General features: G+C 47.6%; 1 protein-coding gene across 16 annotated transcripts in view; it reads left to right on the plus strand.

Annotated features, from left to right (window-relative positions):
• The window catches only part of GBF1 (golgi brefeldin A resistant guanine nucleotide exchange factor 1), a 123,825-nt gene that overhangs the window by 103,454 nt on the left and 8,196 nt on the right, over positions 1-12,175 (plus strand). For 9 of the 16 annotated variants that reach the window (XM_086377427.1, XM_086377412.1, XM_086377414.1 and 6 more), the window contains 21 exons: positions 715-862; positions 1,190-1,413; positions 1,941-2,109; positions 2,532-2,743; positions 3,378-3,476; positions 4,059-4,253; positions 4,464-4,653; positions 5,245-5,385; positions 5,706-5,794; positions 6,747-6,949; positions 7,390-7,513; positions 7,803-7,928; positions 8,198-8,280; positions 8,930-9,166; positions 9,449-9,542; positions 9,912-10,088; positions 10,411-10,475; positions 10,561-10,684; positions 10,877-10,948; positions 11,094-11,188; positions 11,422-11,575. In XM_086377427.1, coding sequence (XP_086233553.1) covers positions 715-862; positions 1,190-1,413; positions 1,941-2,109; positions 2,532-2,743; positions 3,378-3,476; positions 4,059-4,253; positions 4,464-4,653; positions 5,245-5,385; positions 5,706-5,794; positions 6,747-6,949; positions 7,390-7,513; positions 7,803-7,928; positions 8,198-8,280; positions 8,930-9,166; positions 9,449-9,542; positions 9,912-10,088; positions 10,411-10,475; positions 10,561-10,684; positions 10,877-10,948; positions 11,094-11,188; positions 11,422-11,575 — 3,021 coding nt within the window. The remainder of the gene's footprint in view (positions 1-714; positions 863-1,189; positions 1,414-1,940; positions 2,110-2,531; positions 2,744-3,377; positions 3,477-4,058; positions 4,254-4,463; positions 4,654-5,244; positions 5,386-5,705; positions 5,795-6,746; positions 6,950-7,389; positions 7,514-7,802; positions 7,929-8,197; positions 8,281-8,929; positions 9,167-9,448; positions 9,543-9,911; positions 10,089-10,410; positions 10,476-10,560; positions 10,685-10,876; positions 10,949-11,093; positions 11,189-11,421; positions 11,576-12,175) is intronic. The other 7 variants (XM_086377413.1, XM_086377415.1, XM_086377418.1 and 4 more) reach the window with 1 other exon arrangement.

The following is a 12,175-nucleotide window of genomic DNA, read 5'->3' on the forward strand; positions in this document are numbered from 1 at the left end:
CTTCTAGAAAGACCCAACAGTGAAAAGGACAGGAGGGCTCATTTATATACTGAAATTGGGAGTACCAGAGCAGCAGCCTGACATGACCTTTCATCCTTAACTCCACAAGTCAGCTGGGATACCACTCCTTCCATAATTCCAAGGAATGAACCTTTGACCTGTTTGATGTAGACAATCAAGCATGAGGGATGTGGTTAGGATCTAGGCCCAGTTCATGAAGTAATAGGAAAGCTAAGCATTTGGCTGGGAAGAAGTAGGCTCTCATAGCTGGGTAAGAACTAGGAGTCAAAGGCTTCTATGCAGGTAGTTGAGGAGGAAAGGCCAGGGATCCAGGGCCTGTAGATCTGAAGCTTCTGGCAAAGGACCCCTGCCCTTACCCTTTCTGCACAAGGGTCGGGCACCATCTACAGGGCTCAGGATGGCCACCTGGGATTCAAGGAAGCAGAGTGATGTGTGAGGATTGACCTTAGCAATGACCAGCCTAAAAACAGAATGTCACCTTGCACTTGGAGGCTCCCAGGCTGACCTTTAAAGTGGCAAATGTAGAAGGCCAGCTAGAGGACTAGGACTGTGCTCTGATGGTCTCAATTGTTACTTGGGTACAGATGTGGTGTATAGGCTATTTTCTAGGGACCAGTAGAACTAAAGAAGGGAGATTTCTAGGGATAGAATCCTAATTTGAATATCAGGGCTAATGAGGTATGATATTTCCAGCTGAAAATGAGAGCAGGAGGCATGAGTGATTCATCTAAGTGGAAGAAACAGAAGAGATCTCCCCGGGCCCCACGCCATATGACCAAAGTCATACCAGGTTCAGAGCAGCCCACCTCCAGTGGAACCACCTTATCCTCTAACCTCAGTGGTGAGTACCTTGAGCTGCTTCTTCTGATTGGAATAGGTAGAAGAAAAGCTCCTATCTCTCTCAGGAATTGTGTCAGTGAAGACCAACTAACTGAGGCACTTTGGTCCTTCTGCAGAGAGCAAAAAGGAAAAATTCCAGGTCAGGTCACACTGTGACCATTTAGCAATTCTGCAGTGACTTAAGGTTGTTCTCCTTCCAGTGGGACTATGACTACTTTAGAGACCAGCATATGCAGTCTAGGCAAAAACAAGCAAACAAACGGTACCATGGAGGGTAGGTGTTTCCCAGAGTCTCTTTTCTTTAAGCTTTACTTACTTTATTTGGCAGGTGGCATGCCCTTCATTGATGTACCCACTCCCATCTCCTCTGCAAGTTCAGAAACTGCCTCAGCAGTGGTCAGCCCCTCTACTGACAGTGGTCTGGAGTTCTCTTCCCAGACCACCTCCAAAGAGGACCTCACTGACCTGGAGCAGCCTGGCTCTCCAGGGTACAGCACAGTTGCAGAGTCTGGCAGCAGTGAGCTGGGGGTTCCCGAGCAACCTGAGCCACAGGTATGGCTTTGATTCTAAAGATCCCTGTGCAGTCTTCTGCTGTGGGAATTGGCTTGATCCCTTGGCTCCTTTATCCAGGCCTTGGTTCACAAGAAGGTTGGGGCAGTGGGGGTTCTTCCCTGTTTCCTAGAATTAGCTGTGCTGCCTAGGAAGAATACATAGCATGACTCACTGTGGTGGGTAGCTCCCGGGATTTTCAAGTTACGCATACAGGCAGTACTTGGCAAAGGTGAGGATGCTGGCCATGGCTTTTTCTGGATGTTAATGATCTAAATCCCAAGCCCCTGAGGTCCTCTGTTGGTATGGGGTTCTAGTCACCATAGGTCAGTGTTGCCTCAGGTGATGTTTTCTGAGTCCTTCGTCATACTCCTTCCCTAAACCATCTTGCAGTGATTCATAGCCCACTGAGCTGGCACTGTACCCACAGTCCATTAGAGACACTTGGAGGACAGAGACTTAAGGGAAATAAGTTCCAAGTTGCTCTTGCCTCATCCTTTTTCCTATATCCTCCCCATAACTGGTCATAGCAGGAAGGGGCCCATGTGGAAAAGGCCCAATCAACATCTGTGGAATCCATCCCTGAAGTGTTAGAGGAGTGTTCATCCCCTGCTGACCACTCTGACTCCGCCTCTGTCCACGACATGGATTACGTCAATCCCCGGGGCGTGCGCTTTACACAGTCCTCTCAGAAAGAAGGTGAGTACTCTCAGACAGGCTTTTCCCCTATCCAACTCACTAAGCTGTCTGACCCTAAACCATCCTAGATCCAGGGGGTCTTCTAGCAATCTCCTAGGCTATTTTCTAGTGAGGAAATGGAATCAAGCCAGAGGACTGTTGGATGGAGCCCTTCCCTAGCTTACACAGAGAGGGAGTTTGGTTAACAATAGGAAGTGAAAGGGAAGAATAGAAGCTTGAGACTTCTAACAGAAAGGTGGGATCATCAATTCTGATTCCCTTCAATAAGTGAGACTAGTCTCCCTACTGCCCTAGAAAAAAAAATTTTTTTTTTTTCCAGAAGAGAATCACTTATCTGAAATATTCTGTATAATACAGGGCAGGTTAGTCCTGTGATTGAGCCAGTTTCTTAGCAATCCCACTTCCCTCCTGGCCTTTCCCAGGCACAGCTTTGGTCCCGTATGGTCTTCCCTGCATCCGTGAGCTCTTCCGCTTTCTCATCTCCCTCACCAACCCACATGACCGCCACAACTCCGAGGTTATGATCCACATGGGACTGCATCTGCTCACAGTGGCTCTTGAGTCTGCCCCCATAGCCCAGTGCCAAACCCTCTTGGGCCTCATCAAGGATGAGATGTGCCGCCACTTATTCCAGGTAAGACTGGATTTCTAGAGGGGCGCCAAGCCCCTGGCTTTTTTTCAGGGTCTCTTAAGGGCCAGGGACACAGGGAGGTTTGGCTGATTCGTGTGAAGAGTATAGGACCCAGGAAAGAACCTACCTCCCCTACTGACCGCTGCTGCTGCTGCTGCTAAGTCGCTTCAGTCGTGTCCGACTCTGTGCGACCCCATAGACGGCAGCCCACCAGGCTCCCCCGTCCCTGGGATTCTCCAGGCAAGAACGCTGGAGTGGGTTGCCATTTCCTTCTCCAATGCATGAAAGTGAAAAGTGGAAGGGAAGTCGCTCAGTCGTGTCCGACTCTTAGCAACCCCATGGACTGCAGCCTATCAGGCTCCTCCATGCATGGGATTTTCCAGGCAAGAGTATTGGAGTGGGGTGCCATTGCCTTCTCCGACTGACCACTAATGATAGTCAAGAGGCCTCCGTTAATTCCCCGGGGATGCTGGCAACCAAGGGGAAACATAGGAATGGCTGGATACAGAGTTCCCTCAGAGCACAGATATAGAGTTCCCTTGGTGGCAACTTCCCACAGTTTGCTCTCCTGCTCTTCTCTTGGTTGAGCCAAAGTCAGGTTCAGAAACCTAATGGCCTGTCCTACTGTGATCTCCAGCTACTCAGCGTAGAGCGACTGAACCTTTATGCTGCTTCCCTTCGGGTATGCTTCCTACTCTTTGAGAGCATGAGGGAGCATCTCAAGTTCCAATTAGAGGTGAGTTTCTTGAACTTGGAAAAAAGAAGGAAAAAAAAATAGGAAGATGTATGACACCTTCATTTGGATCAGGTTTGTCATGCTGCAGGGGTGGGATTTAGTGGCATCTGAGGAGAGTGCTTTTAGCCTCCATAGTTTGGTTCACTGGCTAACCTCCCTCATGGTCAAATTAAAAGGAGCCCAGAGAAATCTGCCTGGCTTTAAAATAGGAGAACCCAAACGTAGAACGGGCAAGTAACCTCCCTGTGAGTGGGTACAACTCTTTTGCCTATAGTTCTTTTGCAACACAAGCAGGCAGATCAAGCTGAATTCACCAGAAAATTGCAAAAAGGAACCCTGAATAGGAGCAGATCAGGCTCACAGAGCACAAAAAGGGCAATAGGCAACTTGTTTTGGATCAGGCACGAGGTAGAGAACCAGCCCACTCCATCATGAAGGGCAAAGAGAGGAATGTCTTTAGGTATGGAATACCGTTGTCTCTTAATGCATGCTTCCTGGCTAGCATTTGCTTCCTGTCTAATTTGCCTCTTCTTATCTTGAACCCTTTCCCCATCCAAATGGCAATTACTGGATTATTGTCAGATGTACATCAAAAAGCTCATGGAGATCATCACTGTGGAGAACCCGAAGATGCCTTATGAGATGAAGGAGATGGCACTGGAGGCTATTGTGCAGCTCTGGCACATCCCCAGCTTTGTCACCGAGCTCTATATCAACTATGATTGTGACTACTACTGCTCCAACCTCTTTGAAGAGCTCACCAAGCTGCTGTCCAAGGTGCTGAGCATTGTTACTGGTCTCTAGAAAGAAAATTAAGGAAATCTCTCTGGTGGTAGTGAGGATAGTACATATAGGGAATGAAACACTTGAAAGTTGGGGAACAAAAGGAAGGGCATTTTCTCAAAGCAATGTAAAAGTTACGGGCAGTTTTAGGATTTTTTGAGAAGTATTCTAACCTCAAGTCTACTGGATCTGTTTACTTTCCAGAATGCCTTCCCTGTGTCTGGTCAGCTCTATACAACACATCTGCTGTCTCTCGATGCCCTATTGACAGTGATTGACAGCACTGAGGCCCACTGCCAGGCCAAAGTCCTCAACAACCTTATCCAGCAAGAAAGGAAAGAGGCAGCCAGACCTGGCTATGAGGCAGTAGATGGCACTCGAGAAGCCAACAGTAGTGAGAGGAATTTCTTTTCTTTGAGAATCCCAGGAGTCTATGTTTATCCCTTCTCTACTCACTGAATCCTTTCTCCTACATTTTCCTTACTTCCTCTGAAGTACTCCTAATTCTGTGTTTCTAAGATTTGGTGATGTGAATCATAGACCAGACTGGCACATTAACAGACTCATGGACTTCTCCCTTTCTCTTCTTCCGTACTTTGTCTTTTTTACCGAATTGTTATTTCTTTATGGGGAGAAAAGAGAATTTAGATTAAATGATATATAGGACCTTTTCCTACTTTCCTTTTCCTACTCCCAGTAACTGCCTCAAATCTAATTAATCTTCTCTAACTTTTCCTTGAGATTGAGGTGCAGAAGATCAAGGAAAGTGACTCAGTAATCTATTTATTAAACTATAGAATCTAATGCTTGACTAATGTGGGATAGTGAATACTTATTTGGGCTTGAGTTTATCCTGTCAGGGTTGGTGACCTATGTGGGAACTTGCAGATCTCTTTTGCCTGAGACTCGATTGTCCTGAAGCACTGCTTGACTTCCTACAGTACCTACAGTACAGTCTTCACTTAGCTTCTTCTCTCTTAACCAGCTGAGAGAGCAGCCAGTGATGGGAAGGCTACAGGCATGGCCCCAGACATCGCAGGCCTGAATCTGCCAGGTGGAGGGCGGCTGCCAGCAGAACATGGGAAACCAGGATGCAGTGATCTGGAGGAAGCTGGTGACTCCGGGGGTATGTACTGGATGTCCATCTTCCTCAGCCCCCTCAGCTTGAAGACCTGTTGGAGAACAGAGGGGACGGTTGCAGAAACCCCTGAGGGCAGTACCCAAATGAACTTGGCCGCTAACCTTGGCTTCAGACCCAGAGAGAGGAAGGAGAACATTGGGAGCCCTAGCAAACAGAACTTCTAGGGATGTGAAAGACTGATGAGCACAAGAAACTTTCTGAGGCATCCTTGTTTTCACTAGAGGGTATATCAGGATCCTTCTAAAAGTCATTATCCTGGTAAAAGAGGTCTTACTGGTGTTTCACTCTTTCCCTCCCATTCCTAGCTGACAAAAAGTTTACCCGGAAGCCACCTCGATTTTCCTGTCTCCTGCCAGATCCACGGGAGTTGATTGAAATTAAAAACAAAAAGAAGGTACATATAGATATCCCCAGAGCTCAACCTCTACCCGCTCTGACTGGGTGTTCTCTGTGGGGTTCCGTCTCAGAGAACAAGGGAGAGTTTCAGCTCACTGAACAGTTTCCTATGGCTAATTTTTGTGCTTGTTGGGACTTCAGCAGTCCCCCAGTCTCCTTTGAAGCCCTTCATTACTCCTAAGCCATGTAATCAGGACCACCTTTTGTGTGCTCCTGGGCAAATGCTTCCCTCACTGAGAGTCAAGTGTTACTTGTGGTGACAGGAGTCCTGGGAACTGGTATCCTGTGGGTCACTGAAGGTTATTGGTCATCTGGAGCTCTGGGGTGATCATTGGCAATAAAAGGGTATTGACATTTATTCTGGTGCTTTTAGTAAAGTTCAAATAACTGTGCTTTGTGGTTTTCTTAATACAAAGAAAACCTATTTAACCCTTCTTCATCTTAAGGCCAGCCTATATGACTTTGGTTTACATGTGCCCTTGATTGCAGAACTGTGGATAGACAGTCAAAAAGGTATCGTCACAGTTAGTTCGCCTTGTCTTTCAAACTCCAGGGCCTTAAGAGCTAGGAAACCAAAGAAAGAAGGGGAATCTGTAAAGAAAGACTAGAATCAGCTAGTCTGTAAACAAATACTAGGGATGGCTGTAAAACTGAAAAGAAAACCTTCTCTAGTCTCTTTCTTCTACTTTTTCCCCCTGATTCTCAGGTTGGAGGAGAGTGCTATGCATTTTTAGTACTCAGAAAAGGAGTGAGAAGGAATTCCTCAGCCAGTTCTACATAAACAATGGGGATTGGGGAAATCTAAGGGTCAATATGATTCAGCCTTAGTTCTGGAGTGAGCCGTGTCCTAGGAACCCATTAGGTGACCAGCTGTGGACCCTGATGGAGGCCTGGTCTTGTCTGCTTTAGGGGCAGAGCAGCTTTTGACACCTCCTATCTTTCTCCTGCAGCTGCTGATCACTGGCACAGAGCAGTTCAACCAGAAACCAAAGAAGGGGATCCAGTTTTTGCAGGAGAAAGGTCTCCTTACCATCCCAATGGATAACACAGAGGTAGCCCAGTGGCTGCGAGAGAACCCTCGACTGGACAAGAAAATGATTGGAGAGTTTGTGAGTGACCGCAAAAACATTGACCTGCTGGAGAGCTTTGTGAGGTGAGGAAACTATAAGAAACGTGGGATGTAGTTGGGGGACAGACAGTTCAAAACAGTACCAGTCAGTTCCTGCTGGTAACCCAGGTCACACGCTTTTCCTCTTCCCAAGATTTATATCTGTTGAGTTTAAAAGAGTCTCCAGCAAGAAAGCTGAAGGGGCCAATCCATTCTATACAGAGAACATTGCAAAGGGGTGGAGCAGGGTTCCTGAGCACAGAGCAGGTTCTGGGTTCCAGAATGAAATTTCTAGGCAGGAGCACACTGATGTGAAAAGTACTAACCAACTCACTGTTAGAGATGTCCAGAATATACCTCCCCTTTGCCAAAGCCTTCAGCTTCTGTTCCAATAGGAGAAGCTTAGGGGAACTATAGCTATAGATAACCCAACATTTGCAACTTATTATATCTTAAGTCTTTCATCCTTCTTTCTTTCCCTGTAGCACTTTCAGCTTTCAGGGTCTGCGATTAGATGAAGCTCTCCGGCTCTACCTGGAAGCCTTCCGCTTGCCCGGGGAAGCACCGGTCATCCAGAGGTTGCTAGAGGCATTCACAGAACATTGGAGGGTGAGTTTGAGTGGCAGGGGCTGACTCCAGCATCCCAAATTAATTTGACTAAGGGTTTCTGTGGCTTCAACTGAAAGACCCAGTTTCTGTCTCCTAAGAAGGCTGAGAAGAACATCAATGAGCTTTTTCCCATAGAGGGGATGCCAACTTCCATCAAGGAGTTGGCAAGAGATGGGTCATTTTCTGACTGGTACCTTCCCTCTGTCTCAGCATTGACCAGTAGGTTGGCAGTGAGGGTTTGATTGGCCAGAGAAGAGCATTGACATAGGCGGGGTCTTTGCTTTTTCAGAATTGTAATGGCTCCCCATTTGCCAATAGCGATGCCTGCTTTGCCCTGGCCTATGCTGTCATCATGCTTAATACTGACCAGCACAACCACAATGTTCGCAAACAGAATGCGCCCATGACCCTAGAGGTAAGATTGAATCCCAGCCGTGGCAGAGCAGTTCCAGCACAGCTTTGGAGGTAGCAGGAAGGATGTGGGATTTCCATTGGGCACAGTGGACACAGTTCTGTCCAAGGGAGTCAGGGAGGGCTGGGCAGTACAGAAGAGGAACTGGGGTAGGGAAGTGGATTCTTCTACTTACTGTTTCCTAAGTCCTATTTACCATAGACCCAGGAGTTCCTTGAGTGGGGCTTCAGCATTGACACATGGTAGGGTAAATCTTACTGCCCTGTCTCTAGGAGTTTCGCAAAAATCTAAAAGGTGTGAATGGAGGCAAGGACTTTGAACAAGACATCCTGGAGGACATGTACCATGCCATCAAGTGAGTATGTGTAGAGAATGCTGTAACATCTCTGCTAAGGAGAAGCACACTGCTTCCTTTTCCAAATGTTGGCATCATATCAGTCTGCAGTGACTCACATGCCCTGGATTTAGCTTCGTACTTTAGCTGGGCAGCCCCATCTCCTCCAACTCATTTATTTCTTAAAGAAGCTGAACAGTACTATAACTGAAGAACCCTGAGCCAGGATTCAAACTGCCTCTGCTGAGTGGAGGGGGCATCATTGCCCTGTTTTCTGAATCCACAGCAGCTAGATTTTCCTGTCTAGCTCACAAAATGCGTTAGGATGGGGGTAGTAGAGAACCCAAAATGAGTGCTAGAGGGTGAAGTTTGGGACACTTAGATTTTTACTATAAACCAGAAAAAGAATTGTTCATTCTCTCATACTCAGAAAGAATATGAGATCTTACTATAGAACTAAAGGGCCACTTAGAGACAGGGCTTGGAGATTATGGGATGCTTCCTTTCTTTCTCCCTGGTGCCACTGGTGGGCAGGAAAGCAGACCACTAAGCTGCAGTTTTGATGACCTCTCATTGGTGGAAGTGCCAGTTCTGGGCAAAGCCCCTTTTCCTAGGTTGTGACCAGTCAGTTCAGAGCAGTGCACCTACTCTTTTTGTTACCTCCTGACAGGAATGAGGAAATTGTGATGCCTGAGGAGCAGACAGGCTTGGTCCGGGAGAATTATGTGTGGAATGTGCTGCTTCATCGTGGTGCCACCCCAGAGGGCATATTCCTACGTGTGCCTGCTGGCAGCTATGATCTTGACCTCTTCACCATGACCTGGGGCCCCACTATTGCTGCTCTCTCTTATGTCTTCGACAAAAGCCTTGAGGAGACAATCATCCAAAAAGCCATCTCAGGCTTCAGGTAGCCAGGATTTGACTTTGGTCTTAATCTTCTTCCACCTCTCCGAGTTAACATGATTGCCTCCATGCCTCTCTGACTCCTACTCTTATTGTCCTTAGAATGGGGTTCCTCCTGAGTTTTTGGAGGGAGACTGAAGCTTGGGAAAGCTCAGTATTAAACAGACTCAAGAGTAAAAGGTTTCTTCCTGAGACTGATTAGGGAAGAATCCCAAGCAAGCCTCCTTGAGGACTTGGAAAGGCTGCCTGGCCTCTCAGTGACTGTATCTGGTATGTGACATTACAGGAAGTGCGCCATGATCTCCGCCCACTATGGCCTCAGTGATGTGTTTGACAATCTCATCATCTCTCTATGCAAATTCACAGCTCTCAGCAGTGAGGTGAGCAGCGATAGGAACTGTGTTCTTGGCATTCCAAAGGAAGACCTCTCCCTTGGCCATAGATCTACCCTTATCTGTGGAGCTGATTCCCTTCAGCATATTCTCTCACTCAGCCAGACTACAGAAGAGCTTAGGCCATTTCTGTCTGACATCCCTGTGATGAGAATAGCATTACCTCATATAATGGGGATGAGAGAGGAGACACAATAGTGGAGAAGGCCTTAGCCAGGTTAGCCCTTCTCACCAACATTACAGGGGATTGAAGCAGAAATAGCAGAAGGACCCTTAGGAACCATAGGTACAGGCCAAAGAGAATCTCCTTTCAATTCATTTGCCAGGCTCTCAGCCTCTTCTCATCTTCTTTTCCAGTCTATTGAGAACCTACCCACTGTGTTTGGAAGCAACCCTAAAGCCCACATTGCAGCCAAGACGGTGTTCCATTTGGCCCACCGTCATGGTGACATCCTGCGAGAGGGCTGGAAGAATATCATGGAGGCCATGCTGCAACTCTTCCGAGCCCAACTGCTACCCAAGGCTATGGTAGAGGTAATTCTTGGTAGGAGACTAATCGATAATAACAAGGCAAGAGGTCCAAGATTATGTACTGTTTGTTTTTAGAAATGGTTGAGAATAGCACTGGGCCTGATGCATGCTTACCAGGAACGCCTCAAATGTAAGACCACAGGTCTTCAGCCAGGGGATAGCTGTGAAGGAAGACTGGTAGAAGTCATTACCAGTCACCAATTGGAGGGGACCCTGTCTTGTGGAGGGCAGAGGGCAACAGGAAAAAAGCCAGAAAACTTTACTCAGAGGAATAGGAAATGCAAAAGGCATGTGAGAAGAAATTATTCTTGACCTGATTTTCCAGGTAGAAGACTTTGTGGATCCCAATGGCAAGATCTGTCTACAGCGGGAAGAGACACCATCAAACCGGTGAGGGCAAATCAGAGGCTAGAGACTTTGGGGAGGGAGTATTAGAACTGTAGAGCTCACTAGAGCTTGTACCCTCTTTCTCCAGAGGAGAGTCAACAGTGCTGAGCTTTGTGAGCTGGCTGACACTAAGTGGTACTGAGCAGTCTAGTGTGCGGGGCCCATCCACTGAAAACCAAGAGGCCAAGAGAATGGCTTTGGACTGTATCAAGGTAACTGACCCTGCTCACCCCTGGTGAACAAGCCTAGACCCTTCTGTACAAGATAAGACACCGCTGTATGAACTGAAGACTAGGATCACTAGCGTTTGTGACCAGAGCTGACTCCTTCTGCCCTCTCTTCCTAGCTTCTTGGGAACATTCTCTTCCCTCTAGTCCTTATCATTAACCCTTGTGCCCCTCTAGCAATGTGACCCAGAAAAGATGATCACAGAAAGCAAATTCCTCCAGCTGGAGTCACTGCAGGAGCTCATGAAGGTACAGAGTGAAGAGGAAAGAGGGATGAAAGGGCTGGGCTGGGTCTGGGAGGGGAGACAGGGACATATGCCTCAGTCACTGTCAGGGCTGGGCCAATGGCTGGCTTCTTCTCCATGCCTTCTTTCCTGCAATTATTCTCCTCCAGGCTCTGGTCTCAGTGACACCAGATGAAGAGACCTATGATGAAGAGGATGCTGCTTTCTGCCTGGAAATGCTGCTGAGGATTGTGCTAGAGAACAGGTAGCAGGCAGTCTTTAGGCAGGCCTCATACTGGACTTGTGCCAAAGGGATGGAAGCCTGGAGTCATCTTGCAGGGTGGACTCTAGGGACAAGAAGCACAGGAAGCTGCAGGCAGTGGAGGAGAAGCTTGCTCATTAGACCTGCCTTGCAGGGCCTAGCTTCAGTCAGAAAAGAAGGCTTATTGCCTACTGGCCTCTTCATCTGAGACTGTCTTCATCCCTTATGTTTCTCAGGGACCGTGTTGGCTGTGTGTGGCAGACTGTTCGAGACCATCTATACCACCTATGTGTCCAGGCCCAGGACTTCTGCTTCCTTGTGGAGCGGGCAGTGGTGGGGCTGCTGCGCCTAGCCATTCGGTTACTCCGGAGAGAAGAGATCAGTGGCCAGGTAAGCAGAGTGCAGCTGGGAGGGCAGGAAGTTATGTAAGGGGTAGAACCACAGTATTAGTTATGGATATGGCCTGAAACAGAGAGCTCATTTAATACCCTATAGCATGAGCCCAATGGCAACCCACTCCAGTACTCTTGCCTGGAAAATCCCATGGACGGGAAGGGCCTGGTGGGCTGCAGCCCATGGGGTCACTAGGGTCGGACACGACTGAAGCGACTTAGCAGCAGCAGCAGCAGCAGCAGCATGAGCCCAGTGATCTACACAGGGCTGGGGGAGTCTTAACAGGTGGCATTGGAAGTGAGTCTGGAATGGCCTCAGGCATGAAGCCTGATACTCAGCGTCTGTGCTCGGTAGGGTTGGACAGCTACTGCCCTGTGGCAGTCCCAGCCCTGTACCTGATTTCCTAGTTCTCATGCTTAGGACCTTTGCCCAATTTATAAAAAGACAACCAGCATAGAAATAATAAGTGAGTTCTGCAAGATCAGGGGATATAAGATCAATACACAAAAATTAATCACATTTTTTAATACTAACAATGATCATATAGAAAATGAAACCATTTCAAGTGTTCCAAATGAAATCAAATACTTAGCTATA

Source organism: Bos grunniens, chromosome 26 (genome assembly GCF_055505025.1).
Source record: "Bos grunniens cultivar Pamir isolate PY7600 chromosome 26, Bosgru_T2T1.0, whole genome shotgun sequence".
In the NCBI taxonomy this organism is placed as follows: domain Eukaryota; kingdom Metazoa; phylum Chordata; class Mammalia; order Artiodactyla; family Bovidae; genus Bos; species Bos grunniens.